The sequence below is a fragment of the Larimichthys crocea genome, chromosome XIII (genome assembly GCF_000972845.2).
Source record: "Larimichthys crocea isolate SSNF chromosome XIII, L_crocea_2.0, whole genome shotgun sequence".
Classification (NCBI taxonomy): domain Eukaryota; kingdom Metazoa; phylum Chordata; class Actinopteri; family Sciaenidae; genus Larimichthys; species Larimichthys crocea.
Window position 1 is genome coordinate 26,109,145 of NC_040023.1, and position 13,711 is coordinate 26,122,855.

The 13,711-nt window shown below is 42.6% G+C and overlaps 2 protein-coding genes across 3 annotated transcripts in view; both read left to right on the plus strand.

Moving 5' to 3' along the window:
- The window catches only part of coq3 (coenzyme Q3 methyltransferase), a 9,969-nt gene extending 4,697 nt beyond the window's left edge, over positions 1-5,272 (plus strand). Inside the window, exons 3-6 of the mRNA XM_010753942.3 lie at positions 1,558-1,657; positions 2,274-2,525; positions 3,240-3,399; positions 4,759-5,272. Coding sequence (XP_010752244.2) covers positions 1,558-1,657; positions 2,274-2,525; positions 3,240-3,399; positions 4,759-4,946 — 700 coding nt within the window. The 3' untranslated portion in view covers positions 4,947-5,272. The remainder of the gene's footprint in view (positions 1-1,557; positions 1,658-2,273; positions 2,526-3,239; positions 3,400-4,758) is intronic.
- A 491-nt stretch (positions 5,273-5,763) lies between these two features.
- faxcb (failed axon connections homolog, metaxin like GST domain containing b) overlaps positions 5,764-13,711 on the plus strand; it is a 15,341-nt gene continuing 7,393 nt past the window's right edge. Inside the window, exons 1-4 of one of the 2 annotated variants that reach the window (XM_027287462.1) lie at positions 5,764-6,065; positions 8,027-8,148; positions 11,386-11,521; positions 12,348-12,544. In XM_027287462.1, the coding sequence (XP_027143263.1) occupies positions 6,030-6,065; positions 8,027-8,148; positions 11,386-11,521; positions 12,348-12,544 (491 nt within the window). In that variant the 5' untranslated portion in view covers positions 5,764-6,029. Of the gene's footprint in view, positions 6,066-7,646; positions 8,149-11,385; positions 11,522-12,347; positions 12,545-13,711 lie in introns of those variants that run through there. The other variant, XM_010753943.3, reaches the window with a different exon arrangement.

Sequence of the window (13,711 nt, forward strand, 5' to 3'; positions counted from 1 at the left end):
GTGAATGTTTTCTGGCTGTTTTGATTGATAAGATCTGCTGTAGGGGCCCCACGAGATAATCATTACATTACACATCTAGCAAAGGGGCCATTGCTGATCTCCCCTACCCCCTCTGCTGTTGTTGTTGTTGTTGTTGTTGGAGGTGATGATGATGATGATGTGTGTTTATGGTGACAGTCTGACAGATCCAGCGTCAGTGTATGTCTGCTGATTTTCCTAGTATGGCTCTGCCCTCAGGGTGTGTCTAAATGAGATGCAGCACCACCACTGCTGCTGTTGCTGCTGTTCATTTTAAACTCTGACTTACTCTTACAATGATACGCTCAGTTTTACTTATTGAATATGCTGCTTCACTGTAAATATAGGTAATTAAGTCGAGAGTGAGACTTTAGACTACATTTGTGAAAGAAAAAATATTATCTTCATTAATCTTCAATGTTTACTTTTTCTGATGTGTATCGACCACAAAGTTTGTGTTTATATTCACCACACCACAAACTGAACCTGAAATATTTAATCACGTCTCAGACGATGGTATGTGTACCTCTGGTGGTACGTGACCTCCCTCTGGTGGTATGTAGAGGAAACTCTGAAACTATGAAGATAACTGGAATGTAATTCAATTTTTCCGTTTTGCATTTCCCATTAAACTTTGTGTCAACGTCGGCCTGCTACATAGTAAAGTTCATGCGCGTAGTCTGTGCATATGTGCAAATACTGTGCAAATGTGACGGCAAGATAATAAGCGGAGGAAGAGAAGAGGGAGAAGAGAAGAGTGGATCAGCAGTACTGCCTTTTTCACCGAATCAGCTCTGGTCTGGTTCAGGATTCAAGAAGAGTCAATAATTCTGAGCTTTGATATTTTTCTTTAAAAAGCGACCAAAAACAATTAATCCATTATCAAAATAATTGACAATGAATTGTTGACACTCTAAGTCCAAATAGAAGAAAATTACATCTAGAATAAGAAAATAAGTCTGCTTATTTTTTTTGTTTTTCAGTTCACCATGTGCAGATAAAACTGTCTCACTCACACTGTGGCAAAGTAGCTTTTGTCCACGTCTCTCTCTCGGTTTGGAGCTAGTTAGGTGGATGCCTGCCAACGCCTAATCTTCTTTGCTTCACTGTTTGCACAAACGTCCTTCTTGCACCCGAGCAGAGCTTTAATAAGGATGATGCATTTCTAGATCTTGGCCCGTTCTGCATGTTTAGTGCCCAAGGCAGACAGTCATCAGACTGAGTGTGATGGAAGCAAGGAAGGTATGGAGGAGGGAACACAGGGATGAATTTGTAGCCAGAGGACATTTGTGGTTGTTAACTGGCTGATGCTGAAGCTCATGGTGAAATGAGGGGTGGTTGTGACAGAGGTTGTGCAGAGTTCTCGTGTTCTCTAACCTCCCCTGACCTCTCCTTATGCTGAGCGGCATTACATACTGTAGCCTGTGGATGGTTAAGAGTGCACACATCTTCCCCCCCTTTTCACTTCAAATGAGTATGTGTGTGACGGGTGTGTTCGATAGATAAGAGTACCGCTCATTCACTCATTCCTCTGTTCAGGGATAATCTGCTGAATGTGCACACCACGCGTCATCCCGGGAAACCACTTGCAGGACTCAGAATACTGGATGTCGGCTGTGGAGGAGGCCTGCTCACAGAGGTGAGTGTGTGAGTGTAGCTGAGAAAGATGCAGATCAGTGCAAACAAGGACATGCAGATGAAAATATCCTCCCTGCTGTACACGCTCAGTAGCTTCAATTGCTACCTTTCACATCACATCGAGTCTTTTCTTTCTGTATAGTGCTGCTCTCAGTGCCAGTCCTTTCACATAAATACCAGTGGCCAAATAAACATCCAAACGTCAGCCGAATTCTCGTTCTCTTGTTATCAGACTGGTCTCAGTTTGGTGGATCGGACAGTCAGTCGTTTACAGTTGTTTATCTGTTTGTTAGTGGTGATAGCCGGGCAGCCAGGACAGGCCTTCTGTCTCTGCCTTCATTTGAGGACATACCAGCTGTGTTGTGTGATTTGAGAAGACAAAATCAGGTCCTGTATTTATATGGCTCTGACACTGACACACATACACGACAGAAAACCCCCAAAAAAGTGTCTGTAAGGTTGCAGCTGTGGTTGTGTCTCCCCATCAGAAGGGATCAGCTGTGGCAGGACAGAGAACCGCCCCTGGGCAGCTCACCATACAGACCTGTGTGTTTGGCTTTTGTCCAGAAGAGGGCACTGTAGTTCACATGTCTCTATCTTCTCTTGTCCTTCACAAGCCCCTGGGTCGCCTGGGAGCCAATGTGTTGGGTATAGATCCAGTAGAACAAAGCGTCGGCACAGCCCAGCTGCATTCTTCCTATGACCCGGACCTTCATGACCGGGTCTGCTACCGGGCCTGCACACTGGAGGAGCTCTCCGCAGTGGAGGAGGAGGAGGACGGCCAGTTTGATGCCGTTGTAGCATCCGAGGTGGTGGAACATCTGGCCGACCTGGAAACATTCGCCTTCTGCTGCAGCACTGTGCTGAAGGTGTGTCCCGGGATTGTGTGTGTGTGTGTGTGTGTGTGTGTGTGTGTGTGTGTGTGTGTGTGTTTCCTCCAGCTGTTAGTTACAGTTTGTGTCTGTGTGCTCATCTGAGCATATGCTAATGTGCATATGGTGATTTTGTTGTGTGTCTCTGGGAATATGTTCACATGTGTCTTTATGTGTGAGTTGCACTGAAGCTTGACAAGCTCCAGTGAAAGCTGTACATCAGTACTGAGAGCAGATGATCTCCTAGGTCTAGGTCTCTAAAAGAGCTTCACTTCATGTCTCTGCATTTAGTTTAGGCACAACTGGACTTCTCTCTCTCTGGCCCAGATCTCTCACTTCTGCTTTTCTACTAAAAAAAAATGTATCTTGCTTCAGGCACGTATTCAGTGATGCCTTAGCATGAATTCTTCTATTGTTTGAATTCATTTCAAAGAACACTCCTCCTCTCTCTTTCTCTGTCCTCTCTCCTCTTCTTAAATTTCTTAATCTCGATTAAGGTTGAACCTGGAGCCTTGGCACTCTTACTCTTTCTGCTCTGATGCTCTGAAAGCTCTAAATCCATTCTATAAATAACCCTGATGACCCAGGCTGCACCTCGCTCGTGTACGCAGTACCCGCAGGGATGTGTTGTCATTGTGAAGTATTAAAAAATGTTTTTCTGAACATACATCACCAGTAATAACTGAAACTGTTCCTCTTCCCTGTGTGCAGCCAGGCGGCTCACTCTTCATCACTACCATTAATAAAACCAACCTGTCATACGCGCTGGGTATTGTTGTAGCCGAGCAGCTGCTGCGCATCGTCCCCAGCGGGACACACGACTGGGAGAAGTTCATCAGCCCAGTAGAGCTGGAGCGCCTCCTGGAGTCCAGTAAGTCCTTTTTAATTTTCATGTAGGGACAAAAGCACACGAAGATGATGAAGTGATTTTCACCATAAACAATACACAACAGTTAATAATAAGCACAAAAAGCATTAAGATGAATCATATAAATACAACAATCAGTAACTGTCTCGCTCTGTTTACAAGACCAGGTTTAAACATCAGCCTGTTTATCAGACACACATTAAGCATGTAAATAATTAAAGCCTCTGAAATAGTAAAAATGCATATATGATATCAAAGTCAAGTGTCTGATAAAGCATCCACAAAAATCTGTGCAAATAAACGACCCAGTCCAACAACAGGACTATTGATGTGTGACAGATCATGTTTTGACTGACATTTTGCTCTCGAGTACCGACATGGAAGCTAAACATTTTACTCCTGTGGGCAGCAACAGCAAAATATATTTTAGCCTCCAAAAAACTTCAACATCAGTTCAAGCGTTCACTGTATCTGTATCTCTCTGTATCTTCTCTGTACCGTATCTCTCTTCAGAGCCGTCATTTTACCAGAATATTTTCACATGTCACTGTGAATTGAGGCTTTATATCAACCAAACGAGAGTTGGCGATTATTTGAACAGTGGAAAGACCAACCCAAGACATTTTTGTGTTTTTATTTTATTTTTTATGAAATGTGTTTTTTTGATGAGTTTAATCTAATCTTAGTTTGGTAAGAGAGAGAAACTCAATTACAGAAGGTGTACGATTGTAAGATTATTTCCTCTCTCCTCATTTTATGAGTTTATTTCTTACAATAAACGTAGTGAAGTCGGTTTCTTTCAGCTCTGCCTCCCTTCAAGGCAGATTGATTTGTTTTGTGGGGAAACTGCCATAGTATAACCACACCTAATTCAACTCAATATTAGGTATGTGTACAAAGACTTAAATTAAAATGTATTGAATCTGGATTTAAACAAATTCCTAATACTTATAGATGCTCACCATTATGTATGCAAGACCCTAAATTATATAGTGAGAAGGCTGTCATGTGTTTGGGTTTCCAGTGGTAACTTTTTTGTTTCTGAAGTTTGTAGTTTGGGGACATTCTAAAATCCTTTTGGTAATGCTATGATTAATAAAACTGTTCAAACAGCTTTATCTCTTTTAATAAGAAAATTAATTTCTGGTCATTGATTGGCTCACTGCTCAGATTAAATAAAAATCAGTACATCTGATGGGGATTTCATCATACTTAGTCTGAGGCTGATACATCGCCTGTCCCCTCTAAATGTGGGTTAAATATTTCACTGGGCTCTTACCTAAAGAGTATATATTAATGGTTATTATCTTTCCTTATGGACAGTTAAATCCATGTCATTTTTTCTTGTTCATCTCCTATCAGATGGTTTCTCAGTGCAGTCTGTCCAAGGAATGCTGTACAACCCGCTATCAGGAGCCTGGTGCTGGACTGACAGCACCGCCATCAACTACGCCCTCCACGCTGTCAAACTGAGAGACGACCCCCAGCCGGACCAGGCTGAGGAGAGCGGCTCACACCCAGAGGAGCACACTGCAGCCACACACAGCTGAGCCGAACAACTGGAGAACAAGTCGGAAAATAGAAAACAGTCAGAGCAGATGAGTGGAGTCCCTCCCACCTCCAGCCTGAGGTTACTGAAGGAAAGGGATGAGATAGAATTAGAGATGTGCTGCACCAAGAGTAGAGCTGTTTGTGTTGTTGTTACAGACTGTCAGTGTTTGATCAGCCATGCACAGCAACTGCACATCCTCTGATCACTCTCCAATCATCATTTACAGTATTGATTTAACTGAATCAGCTTCATATTTATGTTATTTTGTGATTTGCCGTATCGTCTATTAAACCTGTCCTTTGACGAGTTGCTGAAGAGTGAAAACAGCAGTGAAAAGTCTGATTTATTTGGATTCGGACACTAACAATAAATATGACTTCTTGTTGGTTTGAGCTGCACACACACATATTGGACAGTCACGTTCTCTGGGATTATAGTGGGACTCGTGTGGAAGTATTATATAATACAAATCAAGCCTGTGGCACAGAAGAAGTCATGCTTGCATGATGTTCTTAAAGAGACTAATAACCGGGCTGTAAGTGCTCACAAAGATGCCTGAAGCAGGAGCAAGAGTCTGAGACTCAACAAGGGTTGAAGGGGTTTCAGGGGGTCATGGAAAACATGGAATGTTACTTTATCATATAGATGTTATTTAACTGAATAAAATGTAAGGCACTGATTATGATAGGATTATCATATATGTATTGTATATAACCCTGAGAACTCCCACATATACAGTTCAGCTCAGTTCAGCTGTCTACAATAACAAACAGTCCTGTTCCTAATGCGCGCTCCCTAAACCCGCGGGAGTGCGCACCTAACTTGCAGTAGCCATGGCTGCAGTGAGGACTTTAAACACATCACCGTGTGAGAGGTTAAATTTAGATCAACACCTCCTCCTGCTCTGCTTTTAAACACGCCAGCTCTCATCGGACAGCAGGCGGGGTTTGACTGGCGTCAAGGTGGTGATGTAAACTGGAGGATCTCCTACCAGACCTGCTCTCCACCAAGTTCACACGTCCTGCTTTCGGCATGCGCGACACACACACTCCAAACACACACAGTGGATTCCCCAGTCAGGATGAACGTCTTCCTGCACTTCCGAAGTTTTTCCAGAGTGAGTACACTTTATTATCCGTCTTTATTATCTGTTCATAGATTATGAACTCAGTTTAGACCTATACCAGCTGATCTGTGACCTGCTTTGAACGAACAGTGGCACATGGATAGAAACAGATTAGAAGTTTGATTTTCTGCATAGTTTTTGTTGTACATATAGTTATTTTTAGTAACAAAGGTAAATAAATAAACGCTGCAACGTGCAGCAGATATCCTGCAGGTGAAGCAGCATATGGCAACACACACACACATAAAGTTTATTTTCTTATGAGAGCATCATACAGACTTCATGTCGTCATGTGCTGGTGTTGGCCAATAGGCGGTGTGTTCCTCCCGGTGAGCCACTGCTTTCACCGGGATGCGGGAGGCTCGTCAGGGCGGGGTGACTCCTCCACTGGAGCAGACAATAGGCCCGCTGCGTCAAGCTGCCACTGTTTGAGTCATCAGCACCGGATGTCCACCCGAGCTCCCTTTGAAAATAAAAGTGTTAAGATATTACACTATTATTTTTGCATGCTGGCTGGGTGTTATGTAACCTTATAAAATATATATAAAAACATCAGGTACAGACGAGCCGTCTTCCATTTCTGTCAAACCTTCACATCTGAGAATGATCTTTAATGCTGAAATATAATGTTCATAAAGTCTGAGAATATTTGATCAAAGGTCTAGAGAAATATAAAACAATATAATAAGTTAGCATGCATGACCAAAAACATGACAGCTATTTGGAAAAAGCATAATAATATAACTTGAACATGAACACGTTTCTTGGAACCTGTTAGAATAAATAAACTGCATTTCTCGGGCATTAGCTTGGACACTGGTACTGAGCCTCGAGCACAGACAACAACTAGAGGGAATATTTTAAAATTTAGAGCTGAGTCACTGAGTTGATCAACAGAAAATTCATCATCAACAACGTCTGATAATCAATCGAGACATTTTCCAGGCAAAACTGCCAATCACTTCCAGCCTCTTAAATGTGGTGATCTGCTGCTTTTCTTTCATTCATTTGATCTTTCTGTTTTAGATCTCTGGTCGGACAACACTAATCATTTAAATGCGGCACTTATAACTCTGAGACATTATGATGTTTGCACCATAAGATAAAATAAGATAAGATAGACTTTAATGATCCCATGATGAGGAAATTCACTTGTCACAGCAGCTTGTATACACAGAGTGGATAAGAAATTACTCAGAAATAAGAAATATATATAACAAATTCATGAAGTCACGCACACAATAAGTGTGTGATTAATTGATCATTGAAAATATTAATTAGTCGCTGTTCTAATTACATGAAAAAGATTAAGTATCTTGTTTTTTTCCCCCCTTTTGTAAGTCACTTTGGATAAAAGAGTCAGCCTACTGTACTTACTGTAAATGTAAGATGCTCAGCCAGCTGTATATGTGTGAAGGACCACTCAGCCTCGGCTTCAGAGTCACTACTTCAGCTGATTTTACTTATATAAAATATCATTAGATCCGTGTGAAATGTCATCAAAACAACATTTAAACACAAACTCAGCTGTGACATTTATTTTGTTAACCTGTGCCCGGAAGTCCAGCTGCTGTTCTCCTCAGCATCTTGACTAAATGTTCCCTAAAAACCTGCAGAGGAGTGCGAGCCGTGCGCCGCTGAGCATCGTCCAGGGGAGGAGGAGGGAGTTGGAGATGTTTACTCCTCGACATTTTCTGGACAGATATTAGCCACCTCGCCGTCATGCCGTAGACAACCCGCCGGGCGTTTAGATGAAGCCTAACGGGGACTACAGCAGGGAGGACGCGGGGTGGCTTTAACCGAGGTAGGGGAGGATGTACTGGGCTGCTGGCTTCGCCTCTTCCCGGCCGTGTGTGGTTGAACTCGGGCGGAACCACAGCCTGCCCCTCGGGCTGTGCGGCACCGAGCAGCAGCAGTCCTTGTATGGCTATATCATCGCGTTCCCTTTACAGGACTACGGAGGCATCATGTCGGCTCTGGGATCGGACTCCTGGTGGAAGAAGACCCTGTACATCACCGGGGGGGCCCTGCTGGCTGCTGCAGCCTACCTACTGCATGAGCTGCTCGCCATCAGGTAGGAACCTGATCTGCTTCTCATCACTTCATTCATTCATGCATGTGTGGAGCCATCAGGGCTGAGGCTCTTATTGCTGACAGTGACTGACGGGTGTCATTGGATCGGGGCTGTTAAAAAACAATGAATGGATGATGGGAGTCTCTTCATAGGATGTGATTTCTGTGCAGATCTCGCGGTGGTTGCTGAGGTTTCAGTCCTTGTTTTCCTCCTCCCAAGGACACGACACTAGATGGAAACACACACACACACACACACACACACACACACACACACACACACACACACACACAGAGGGGGAAAATGAAATAAATAAAAACTGAGTCACGCGTCCGCTCGTGTGCCAGCTCCCCGTTCCAGCACCGTCGGCACCTGAGCGTGTCTAAACGAAGCGCTCCTCGGGCGCTGCGGAGTCCGAGCGACCTTTAATGACACACACACACACACACACACACACACACACACACACACAGTCTCCTATATTTACAGCTGTATCCTGTAATAGACTCGGATGAATGTGATCATCCTCTGCGACGTAATCGTGATTAACTCAGGGCTGTGTGCGGGGCAGAGAATGCGTGTCTGTCAATAGGGGGATTATTTTGGGCCAGGCCGGTGCCAGGGAGTAAGTACATCCTGTCACAGTGGCCTGGTAGTGTCTACTTTCACTCCCCCGCCTTCTGGTGGTAAGCTGTGTAACGCGTTTCGTGCAGAAGCGCTGCTGCCGAATCACGTGCAGGGTACTGAGGCTGGACCCCGCAGCCTGCCGGCATCATCTGTTCATGCCATGTGATGTGTGTGTGTGTGTGTGTGTGTGTGTGTGTGTGTGTGTGTGTGTGTCTGTGTGTGTGTGTGTCTGTGTGTGTGTGTGTGGCTCTGCAGAGAGATTCCAGCAGCACGTTTCAGTTGACACAAAACATAAAAATGAATGATGGGATGGACAGGACCAATCAGACATGATGGTGGTAAAGGACACTTAGTGCAGACTGCACAGAAACCTGGATCAGTTTCAGAACCATACAACTGTGGACAGCGACGCACAAGACTTGGAACAGTTTCAGCACCTCAAGACTTTGGACAGAGACACAACTGGAGGGTGCACATGCAGGTTTATTGCAGGGCTGTGCATCTTTGAACAGGGGAGCCACAACATGATATACTGTTTATTCATACAGTATATAAAGAATGTCCGTTGGTCTATCGATATTGCCCAATAATACTCCCAAATATCAGCATCCACCTCCAAAAACCAGTATCAGTTAGACTCAGTTTCCTGTTTATTAGGTAGACCTGAGTAAAACTAAAACAGTCGTGTGTTAAAGCCTGTCTTATCATACAGGTTCTGTTACTTATCTTACGTTCAATGATATAAATTAAAGATCGTTATGAGAAAGACAGACACCGCTGTAATCAAACAAACATGTACTTCAGCATGTGTTTTGTTGACACAGGCTTTAGTTCCCTGTCTTACTGCTGCTACTGACACCACTGCTGTATGTGTTAAACTAATATTAGTAACTGCAAATTCAAAGTAGACTTTTTTTATTATCTTAATGCCCAGCATGCTAGATATGTAAAAGTATTGAACTGGGCTTGCACATTTGATGAAGTTGACAAAATATGGCAAAACAGAGAAAAAGAACTGTTGTTGGGTTTTAAACAGGTCACAGGGTTTCTAGAACAAACACAGCATCACGTTTAAAGGAGCAGACAAAGTGTGGTTTCTGATCTTCATCTTTAAACTGAGGCTGTTTGCACAGTTCACCAGAGAATCAGATCATATTTGACCCAATCATGTTACAGCTCAAAGAGTTGTTTTAGAGACATTCTGATTCAACCTTTGGGTCATCTAGGTAGCTGCAGTTTGAGGTGTTGCTGATTTGGATTGTGTTGTGCCAATGAGGCGTTTCTTATATTTTTCCAACCCGTTTGTATCTCTGAGGGTCGACTAAATATTAGAAATCTGTCAAACCCTCTAAAACTGTTTTAATAAAACTAGATCTTCAGGAAAGTCACATTTATTGCAGGTCTGTGGTATTACACAGTGTTATTTTTAGCTAGCTGTAATTAATAATTGCATTATCCATCAAATAATATTAGATAAAACAGTAGAGTACATAAAGCCAGCTCCTGTACAGTTCTATTAAATTATTCAGACTTGGAGAAGCAGTGATAAAATAGATGCTAAACAGATCAGAAGGGGTCTGTCTGTCTGTCTGCAAAATGATGCCAGTTTGTTTCACCACTTCCTGTGTGCTGCATAAATAACATCTGAAATATGAATCTTAAAGTTATGGATCAAAACTTTGCTGCTTTAAGTAGCATACAACATTTCAGCAGGACAGGTCAAATGAGAGCATAAATGATCAACATCTTCTTAGATACACAATAGATCTAAATCAATCATTTTTGGCCTGGTGATAATACAGCAGGACCTCACATCCACACACTGTAACTGTGACTCTCAGCTGCTGTGACTGTAGCTGAGGGATGGTGGGATGTCTAGTAATGTGTTTGCGTAAACCTGGAGATGTGTGATGACTCATTTAGTTAATAATTTAGGTTGTAACAGGAGCTCTTAGTGAAACTCAGTGACACAGAAGTCCAGTATCAGCAGTGTTTTCCACTTAGAAACTCAGCTTGACTTATGTCGAAAGACAACACCAAAATCAGTATTGTTAGTACAATACTTTGGTTTGCTTACCTAAACTAAACATTAGTACATCTATTTTGTTAAAAGATTTCCTATCTTTTAACAAAATAGACAAACATGCAACCTGTAACTCACCAAGCACTGCAGATTAATGGAGTTCACCCGGGACAACAGAATGTAGGTCTGCTGCACAAAGCCGTTGTTTGAAAGTTAATGACGTGACGCCTCCGCAGTTGCTGAAAATAAAAGAGTGCATGTTGGCGGGTGGTTGGGTGTGTGTAAAAAAGCAGAGCTCAGGGACGCAGGGGCTCACCGCTGTGTCACCGTGCTATAATAAACTACAGGTGCGACCTTTTCCTCCCAGGAAGGTTTGTCAGAGCTTTAAACTGAACAGCAAGTCCTGCTTCCTGTTGAGAAGCTGAGTTGTGTTTCTTATGTCACACCTCCAGCTGATCTGGAATTGAGTAGTAAACAGCCACACTTTTCCATTTGAATCAAACAATACCACTGCTGTGTTTTAGGTTTGTAACTTAAGCCGACTAGATCAAACAGCACTGTTTTTTTGTTTTTTTTAATCTGTGCAGGAAGGAGCAGGAGTTGGACTCTAAAGACGCCATCATCCTCCATCAGTTCTCCAGGCCAAAGAACGGCGTGCCCAGCCTCTCACCCTTCTGCCTCAAAATAGAGACGTACCTGCGTATGGTGGATCTGCCCTACCAGGTGAAACTCAGCATTCTGTCTCAGGGTTGATACAGGAGAGGACTCTGAAGGACTCTTTGCCTCCACCGCATGCTCTGTAATGTCCTCTTTAGGCATGGCTGCTATTGCTTATTAAATTCTTCCAACATGTAGACAGTTATCATGCTTTTTATTAATGACAAATAGGCTAATGCAGAGTTTGCTTCACTTGTAGACTGGCCTTGTTCTTTAAAGACTGTATATGGTGTTGAGTGGATCGATGGTTCCCAAACTTTTTGTCTTTTGAGATGAGACCATTTCTACATAGACCTTTCATCATTGGATGCACATGTTTGCAGTTCAATTAAAGAGCTAGTTTTTCACATGTGAGGTTTTATTTGAATAAAAGATATGCAATATTAAATTATACAATAATTCACTAGAGTAAAGAAATTACATTTTTAAGCAAAATTGAGTTTTTATCCTGTAATAGAGACCCTGGTAATCACTCCAACTAACTTGGTTGTAACTAGCGATGTGAAAGAGACAGTTTAAAAAAGAATGGTCCAAATCTGAGCAGCAGAGGCCAAGCTGTTCTAATTTTAAGTCTCTCGTTTTAATTCAGCTTCACTAAAAATGGATTCTACAATTGCCATAATGCAAACCACATCTTTCAAAGTGACACAGCCAGAGAGAACGAGTTGTACGCCTCATGACAAGCAAATATCAGTCTAAAGTGTAAAATCAGTGGAGTGACCCTTGATTGATCCAGACCCACAGATTAGAGACCGAACAAATACACCACAATAATAAAGTCATAAAATGCCATATCTGTTTAGAATAACTTTGGAGCTATTTGTCTCTGCAGAACTACTTCGATGGGAAGCTGTCGCCACAGGGTAAGATGCCCTGGATGGAGTACAACCACGAGCAGGTTTCAGGGTCCGAGTTCATCGTGGACTTCCTGGAGGAGAAGCTGGGCGTCAACCTCAACAAGAACCTCACGCCGCAGGAGAGAGCCGTGTCCCGAGCTGTCACCAAAATGGTCGAGGAACACCTCTACTGGTAAGTTCCAGCTGTGTCTCTGGAAACCTGTTAGAAAGTACAAGTCCTGTTGCTCCACTCTGCAGTGATCTCAGTGGAAACATCCAATTATTAAGCAACTTTGAGCTGATTTTAAAGGCAGGACACGTCTCGAATATGCACATTCATATTTACATGTTCATAGCTACATATTTTAACAACTAAGCTTAATTTTAGCCCGAATCAGCAAATACACTCACAGATTTAATATAAAAACAACAATGTTGCATTGATTTTAGCAGCCAAAAAGAAGACATGTTGATCGACTTAGATCTTTATTTTGTAGTTTTCTCATTTGAGCAGTATTTATGTGGCCTTGCAGCCCAGGCTGACTCTGTCCTCACCATGAGCACTGTGTTATCAGCCCTCCTTCGCTGTGGTGAGTCACTCCAGTATCTCAAGATGAGAAACACACTGCTGCTAGGAAATCATTTACCAGTCCTCCCACACCCATAGAGGCTCAGAGTGTTTTCCATTACCTAAAAGCTCCATCCATCTTCCACTATCCACCACACACACACACACTGATCTGACACTGTTTTATCAAGTGTGATGTGCCTTTTCCCCTATATTTTATAATGCCAGGACACATTTTGAACTAAACCTGTGGTAGTGCTCACATTCAGATCTTTTAAGGCATTTCACCCACTAAGAAAGAATGTGACACTGTGACACGTGTAACCTCACAGTTTTATGTTTGTAGACATCTTCCAATAGTGTAAAATATAGATATAAGATTCTATAACATTTCTCCAGAGCTTTAGAGGTCATTCATGTAACCGACCCACCGCCCTTCCTTTCTCTCCTTTCTCTGCTCCTCCACCCGTGCCATGTTTAGACCCACATATAGACCTATTGATTGAATTATTTATGTCAGGGAAGGGCAGTGTGGCGGCTTGTTACAGCTACAGGCCAGAAGCAGCAACCTATGGTGAGGTCATACATACAATTTCCCACCAGCCCTTTTGATTGGTGCCGCCGTAAGAATAATATAACAGGAAAGGTTATGCTTTATCCACTATTACCAGCATTCACTTCCATTATTACTGTGTTAGATAACAGACAAACTAGACTTTGAAAAATGTTTTCAGTAATTATCTTAAAATTGTGCTAATCAATATTTTTATGCTTTTAATTATTATTATTATT